At 36.3% G+C, this 8,147-nt stretch overlaps 1 protein-coding gene across 1 annotated transcript; it reads left to right on the top strand.

Annotated features, from left to right (window-relative positions):
- The first annotated feature begins 3,464 nt into the window (after positions 1–3,464).
- Positions 3,465–4,598, top strand: TGIF2LX (TGFB induced factor homeobox 2 like X-linked). The gene has a single exon (XM_004444083.3). The coding sequence runs from the start codon at positions 3,465–3,467 to the stop codon at positions 4,188–4,190; it is 726 nt and encodes a 241-aa protein (XP_004444140.2). The 3' UTR covers positions 4,191–4,598.
- Positions 4,599–8,147: the final 3,549 nt, after the last annotated feature.

Raw genomic sequence — 8,147 nt, 5'->3', positions numbered from 1 at the left:
GAGTTGAAGTCCATTTGTTTATGTGTTTTATGCTTTATATGAATCAAGATTCTATTTAGTAATGATTTATGATTTTATAAGTGAATCTGCTATGAATTTTTTGTCATGCTTTTTGATATTTTCGCATCAGGATCATGCCAGATTAATACACGCATTAGAAAGCATTTCCTTTACATTTATGCTATGGAAAATCTTAAATATTTAAGCAGTAAGATGCATGAGTCTTACTGGGGGATAATTCTCTGATATTATCTTTTATCTTTTATTTCTTCTTTTATTCATCCATTTAATTTTTGTAATATATATACAACTTATCATATATAAAAATTATATATAATTATTATATATAATATATAATAGTATGTATATACCCATAAATATATATATTTATTCATATATCTATGTGTACATATATTTTTATTTGTTTATTTATGTATATTTATATATATATTTATATATTTATAAAATATATGTGTATCTTTAAAAAACTTTGTATATATACAATACACATAAATTCTCAGCCCTTCAGCTAAGGTTCTGAGATGCCACTGGTCTCCTTCTCTTATTGTTATGCCACATTTCCCATCTTTATCACTCAAAATTAGGGTATATTAGTTGAATTTGCCAGAACTTACACTTCCTACTCCTAACTTGCCACCACTCCTTCAAATAGGAGAGTTTAGTGCTGGCTTCCTGAATGTTCCTTCAATTCATTTCAAAGTGTAAAATATCTGGCAGAAATTATTCAGACACTTTACAGTATGATAAACTCAATGGTCTTAACATTCTTTATTTTCAGAGTTGGCAAAGTCCCATTACGGCATCATCAATTTTTGATTTTCTTTTTTTTTTTGTGAGGAGGACTAGCCCTGAGCTAACATCCAATGCCAATCCTCCCCTTTTTCTTTGAGGAAGATTGGCCCTGGGTTAACATCTGTGCCCATCTTCCTCTACTTTATATGGGATGCCACCACAGCACGGCTTAACAAGTGGTGCGTCTGTGTGCGCCCAGGATCTGAATGTCCTAACCTGCGAACCCGAGGCTGCCGCAGTGGAGTGTGCGCATTTAACCGCTGTGCCACCAGGCTGGCCCCAATTTTTGCTTTTCTTAAGTCACTGTGCTTTGTTTGAGGATGGTGTTTTTCTTTTTTTTTTTTTCAGTTTGCTTTTGCATTACCCCATTTTATGGAAGTCAAAACATAAGCTTTTTTCTTTTCTTAACTCTGCAGATAAACTAACATAATTTGGAGTGTAGAATACTCAAACTTACATTCAAATTACAAGTACATTACTAGAAACAATAAGTGACAAGATATAAAAAGCCTCATTCTTGTCATGGCTTTACATAATTTGAGAATACATAAGGTGCATATTATAGCATAGTACTATGTTCACTTATTATGCAATCATGAGAAGACACTTTTCAGAGTCATATGTAAATAAATCAATGCTTATAAATATACAACACTAATTGTTTTCAATAAGATTCCATGGTGTTTTGTGAAAAGAAGCAATGAAGAAAGAGAAAATTTGATAGAAACCATTTAAATAATTTTAGCTCCTCAGAAGTTTTAAAGAAGTAGGTGGAAGCAGTTCATTTCTCTCTTGGAGATGTTCTTAATTCATATTTTGTATCATTGAAAACTTGAAAGGTAATATAGGTTCTATTAGGTGTTTCTATTATTACATCATGAAACAAAACCAGGTTTTTTGGATCAAAACTGATGGGTTTCTTCCCAATTTTTCACCTACTTTCCAGATATCTTTATGTTCTATAGCTGTTATTGAAGGCAAAAAAAATCTCTAAATTTTGGGGGGATAATTTTGAACCACCATGATATTCCTTTTCAAGGGGATTAATAAAAGGGTCATTAAGAATCAAGGACCTAGGTCGTGTCACTGAAAATAAAATATAGTGATTTAAATATGTACAATTCTGTTAAACCTTCAGCAGAGGTCTGAATCCCAGAAACACAAAGAGCATATAGAAGCAACAAGTGAGAGAGGGTAAGTTACTAGAAACCATACTGACAAGAGTGATTTCAGTGAGCATGAGTCATGAATGTATTGATGGAAGATAATTTTAGGAAGTGAGCTTTTACTATGAATAAAAAATCTTATCTTCTGTGTTCCTGTAGCCCAAAAGACCAATGGAAGTAGTAGCACTCTCTTCAAGAGCATTCCAAAAGAGATCTTCAATTATAGCTAACATATGCACTTAGTGGTTGTTGGGAGCTTTGCTAAAACATCCATTATATTCTATTGTATACTTCAATAGGTCTCCCCTACAGTAAATTTTAAGCTGTGACAGTCAGCACCAGTAAGGTTACCAATAGCCAAAGGATCAGCAGATGATATTTTGATGTTCAGCCCAGTGACACCAAATAATTCTTAAGGGTAAAAGGATACTGTCTTTGCCAAATAGAAACTATGGATAATATATGATGCTTAAGATGATGGCCAGGAGTTTCCTCTGAAAAAAAAATCTCTGAAATTAACAATAAGTAATATCATACAATATCCTTGAGAAGTCAGAGTTCATGATTGTTTTCTAAGTGGATTATAGTGTTCCTGAAAGAGCCAACACTTGTTTTCAGCTATCTGAAATTAAAATGTACGATTTACAAATTATTTTCATCTGATTTAGGGCGTAATTTCCATGTACTTAAACTAGCAAGAAAGATTTAAAAAATCTAAGTTTGTGATCACCTTTATTTCTTGAATCCTATGCAGTTCTATGTTTCTACAAGACCCCTGAATTTCTGACTGAAGCTTCAAAAAGAATCATCACAACTGGATATCAGAGCCCAAAGTACAAACATAAAGACCACAGTGGCACAGTGAAGTCACACCAAAACCAAACATTTCAAGACCATAGAGAAGAAAAATCAAAGAGGTGGGATGTCAAAAACAAATAACTAGTTAAAAATTATTCTTAAATCAGCTTTGAATATGGAAGGGAGGAATCAGGGTACATCACTTACATTCTCCTTTTATTGAGGTTAATATCCAATAGATAAGTTGATTCTGATGTATGTGGATGCACCAACGATGCAATTATAAGGAATAAGAAGCAAGAACAATATCGTAGTAAAAGCAAACTGGAAGAAAGTGAAGAGCCTATGCATAAGCCAGATTTAACCAATAGAAACAGAGTTTATTAGCAGAAACTGGTGACAGCAGCTGAGAAATAAAATTCTGGAGAGCTATAAACTGATGGAGCGAAAATAAGTGCCTTTGAAAAGATGGAAAAAATACAGGACTTGTAGGGAAGAGGGAACCAGAAAGGGGGTGGGGGCGGCACGAGGGGCAGACAGGATGTGACGTCAGAAAGCCCGTTGGCTCCAAGCTGTTAGCAACACTGTTTATCTGCCCGTGCCTTCTCTACTGGCTTTCCCAGACCTACGTTAGTGCTAACTCAGCCATCCTCAACTCCCCAGATAGCGAAGACTGGCCTCACGAACATGGAGGCTGCTGAAGAAAGCCCGGTGGAGATCCACTGCCCCTCTCAGGACAGCTCAATCACGTCGGATAATAACACTGGTACAGATGAAGTTCTTGACTCACTAGAGGGCAAGAGGAAGCGGAAAGGGTACTTTCCAACCAAGTCCGTGAAGATCCTCCGTGATTGGCTGTATGAGCATCGGTTTAAGGCGTACCCTTCAGAGACAGAGAAGCGAATACTGTCAGAGCAGACCAGTTTGTCTTGCCTGCAGATCTCTAATTGGTTTATCAACGCTCGCAGACGCGTTCTTCCGGAAATGCTTCAAGAGGATGGAAACGATCCCAACCAGATCACCACGTACGACCAAAAAGGCAGGGCTGCTGATGTGACCCACCAGCAAAGCACGGATCCATCTATGGCCGAGTCAGGGCCCGAAGATCCGGAAAAGATGCAGTGCCTGCCCCTGAGCCCCCTACCAATGGGCCAGGAGTCAGAGGAGAAGCTGCTGGATTCAGAGGAGAAGCTGCTGGATCCAGAGTCGGCCCCAGGCCAAAAGCTCTCTCCAAAGGCCCAGCCAAATAAAAAGGTCAAGATTTCCACCAGCAGGACCTTGCTTCTCTCTTCTCCCGAACCTGTGTCGACAGAGGAGTACCAGGATTTCAGCAGCTTCCAGCTGCTGGTGGATGCAGCCGTACAAAAGGCTGCCGAGCTGGAACTACAGAAGAAGCAAGAGCCCAAACCATGAGTTCCCGTGGCCCTAAAAAACCCAAGTAGTCAGTCCCTTGTCTACTGTGGTGGATCCACTCATGCTTCCACAAATAATTTATAGTTTTACCTTCTATAGAGACATTTTTCCTTCTAGGGGTTTTATGAGAAACTTCACTACATATTGAGACTCTATTCTGCCAGATATTTCAGTGTTTCCAGATGGAATGTATTAACACTACAGCAAAGATCTCTTCTCTATTTCTTCTACTTCCTCCTGGATTTAAAAGCTTCGTGCAATCAGACCAATATATCTGAGACTAGACACAATGCTGAGACTTCTTCAGAGGATGTTTTGCCTTTTCTAACAGACTTTTTGGTCCAGGAGCTGCTGCAGATACCAAGTCACCCCTCTTTCTCTGTCTCTCTCTAACTTTCCTTGCTTATTACCATGGACGATGGAAAATAAAGTCTCTATAAAAGATGGCTATAGCACCACTGGCTTCATTTTAATGTTGGAGTTTTTGTGAAATTTTCAACTCTATGTTTTCCTTTGTACAGATTATTGACAATCTTAAGGAGTAGCTGATTTCTGCAGGGGGATAAGCATGAGAGCCAAAATACAGTGAATTTATAAACATGTTACAGATAAGGGTGAACTCTTATTTAGGGTACCAGTGAGAAGTATGCGGTAAAGATAAGGAAATTCCAAATGGTAATTTTCTACTGTTGGTTGTTGGATAGTTGGTTTTAGAGAATATTTTTTATTAGTTTTAATTCTCTGCATCAGAGGAAAAAGGTAAAAACAACAAAAAATAAGAAGCAGGAAAACTGACCAAAAGGTCCCCAGAAGAAACAGAACCAGAGAAAGATAATTTTAAAATAAGGAAAAGAAAAAAGTGAATCAATCTTTAACATTTTATGAGCAAAAAAAGAAAGTAGAATTAGGTATTCTGTTGTTTTTGTTTGGGTTGGTTTTGCCTTTTTAATACATTTATTTATTTTTTCCTTTTAAAATATTTGGGTTGGTAGGGGTGGAAGTGAGAATGACAAAACTTCAGGCAGCTCCCACTTGGAAATAATCCTGTTGTCCTGTAGGGGTAGCTCTTCCCACTGCCTCAAGTACAGGCAGATTTTTCAATAGGAACTGAAAATTATTCTTCCAGAAAGCTGTAATTCAGCTTCTTTGATCTTAGAGAGCTAAAACTTGAGGAATCTGGGGCTAGAAATTGGAGTCTAACCTCGGTTTCTGCTCCTGCCCTAAAGTGAAATAGACCATGTTTGGTCTCTACGTTTAGGCCCCATTTTTTGTATTGTTATCTAATTACTGGCGATTTTCAATACAGGACACCCTACCTTCTTTAAACATATTAAGAAACAATAATCACAGGTTATTACTCTGTATATGATAATTTTGCATTGCACCAGGAAAGAAACAGGGGCATATTCCCAAACTGCTGTTCCTGAGTTCCATTTTCATCGTGCACTTTGCAATGGTGGATTGTATGCTATAGTAGTGGTGTAGTTTTCATTGCATTATGTGGGAAGAAAGTAGGGGGAACTGTTCTTTGGTTTCTGCCTTGGTTTTCTTGTGCAACAAAAATGGAGAAGCATACTTTTTCAGTTAAATTAAGAAAAATATAGGAAAGAACTTTTATTGTTCAAGTTTTTGTCAAATACATTTTTTATTGGTTTTAATATAAAAGGGTGACTCACTGTCATTGCTCCAGACTTTAACCACTCTTCAGTTACAGCTTCTTTATTTCTGCTATTTTTTAGGAGTAAAGCTTAGAAAGCTTTAACCTACTGCACTCTGTGGAGAGAAATGGAAATAATTTTCTAAAGAAACTGCATTTTTTAAACCTAACCACCAATTCCATGTTACTTGAGTTTGAGAACTATATAAAATCTGGCGGGAAGAATCAGTTTCTAACACCATGGTCTTGCAGAAATAAAAAAAAAAAAGTGAAGGTAGCATTGAGAAAATAGCTTGACTGGGCTATTTTCTTGGACTTCTATTTGATATCAGATTTCTATTGTTATTAGTGGACTGAGAAAAGTATATAGTAGAAAAATTTAGGATGAATGGAAAGTCCATAGGAGATGGTTCTCACAAGGAATAGAGCGTAACTGGTTATGAAAATTGCTCTGTTCAGTGTTTTTTCTCTCTCTCTGTCTCTCTATCTCAGATGATTTAGAAGTGAGACTCACCAACGTGTACTCCAAGAATCTCATAGTACAAGTATTTGTATAAATGGATGTCACATCAATGTGTTTTAATCCTCTGGTATAGGAACACATTTATAAACAATTTAGTCATAAGGGATATCTTCACCCTTTGGTTCTTTCATATCTCTCAAGAGTACAACTTGCAATATCAGAGATTTTCCTTTAGTTTATTTATTTATGAAGTCTAGAATGCCTTGCACAGTTTTTATAATGTACTCTAATATATGCAATGCATCTCTTTGGAGAGAAAACATGGGAGTGGGATTCTCCTGGGTATTTATTCAGTGAAGACTAAGACAAAGAATAATATTCAATCTATCATCTGCTAATCTCTCCAGCCAGCAAGGGCATACTTTGGGTACCAGGATTAAGCAATTCCAGTATGTTTCCTTTAAGTCACTGCATTAAAACATCTTTTTTTTGGTTTTCAAATATTTCCCAACACTTATTTTGACTAATTTTAGCTACTATGTGTGCTTTATCATAGTTCAAGGACCTAGACCCTTCTATCATTCTTTCTGAAAAATGCTTCTTTATTTATGTGTTTATTGTTAAAAATATTCCCTAGACGTTTTTTGCTTTCTTAGTTCATCATGCTAAAAGAAGGACAGTAAGAGCAAGGTAAGCATGGACTTAGCCACCAATTCCCAGAATGTTAGAAAGAGGTCACATCCTTTGGAGTAGATAAAAAGCAAATTGCTGCAAGATCAAGGAATGTGGTCTTTCACATAAGAAGGCATATAATTATATTCAATTTTCTAAGTAGTTATGGATGGTTACTTGGCACTTTTAGAACCTCAAGAATTGGCACACACTAAAACATAATCAAAAAGGACTTTTAAAAAATCATGAGTAACTGGCCGGCCCCGTGGCTTGGCCGTTGAGTGCGTGCGCCCCGCTGCTGGCGGCCAGGGTTCGGATCCTGGGCGCACACTGACGCACCACTTCTCCGGCCATGCTGGGGCCGCATCCCACATACAGCAGCTAGAAGGATGTGCAGCTATGACATACAACTATCTACTCGGGCTTTGGGGGAAAAAAATAAAATGAATAAAAAAAAAAATTATGAGTAACTAAGCCAAGATCAATTTTAAAGGAAAGGTAAAATTCACTGGCAGAAACCATTTAAGATGAAATCCATGAGACCAACTATGGTCTTTCACAATATAATTTTTGCTACTACTTGTATAGGCAGAATGCCAGGCTTGATCATCTATAAGCCTAATCAAGAATGGCTCTTAATGCTTTCTATAAAATGCAAATTGGAAATGTGATAAACATATTTTAGAACATCTCTTTTATTTGGACTTTTTGGCTAATTTTCTTTTTCAATGATGTTTTCATTTTGTTTTAACAATTCTTATTAGCTAAATTATACTGGTGATATTTGGAGCTTTTAAGTTTGCATTCTTTTATATGAAAAAGACAATAACAATGGGTGACCAATGTTTTTCTACTAGATATTCTAAATGTTGCAACCTGCAGTTCTTTGTTATACTAATGTATGACAGATGATTGTTCTTTATGGGGCACTTATATATATATATAACAGAGAGGTTTCAGATATTAAAATCCTGACCAGAGATTAGTAAGTACCTTGGCTCACTATATAATATGATGAAAATTTTTATTATTTATTATGATTAGTTATTATTATTACTATCCTTTTGAAAATGCTAAAATTCTTTCCTTCCTATCCCAAAAATAGCCTAAAGAATCCTAATCCTCATAATCTTATAGCTTTTGAGAATATAATATAGAAAGCATT

This window comes from Ceratotherium simum, chromosome X (genome assembly GCF_057802395.1).
Source record: "Ceratotherium simum simum isolate JZ-2026a chromosome X, ASM5780239v1, whole genome shotgun sequence".
In the NCBI taxonomy this organism is placed as follows: Eukaryota; Metazoa; Chordata; class Mammalia; order Perissodactyla; family Rhinocerotidae; genus Ceratotherium; species Ceratotherium simum.
The sequence above is the reverse complement of the archived record's forward strand: the minus strand, read 5'-3'. Positions and strand labels throughout refer to the sequence as shown.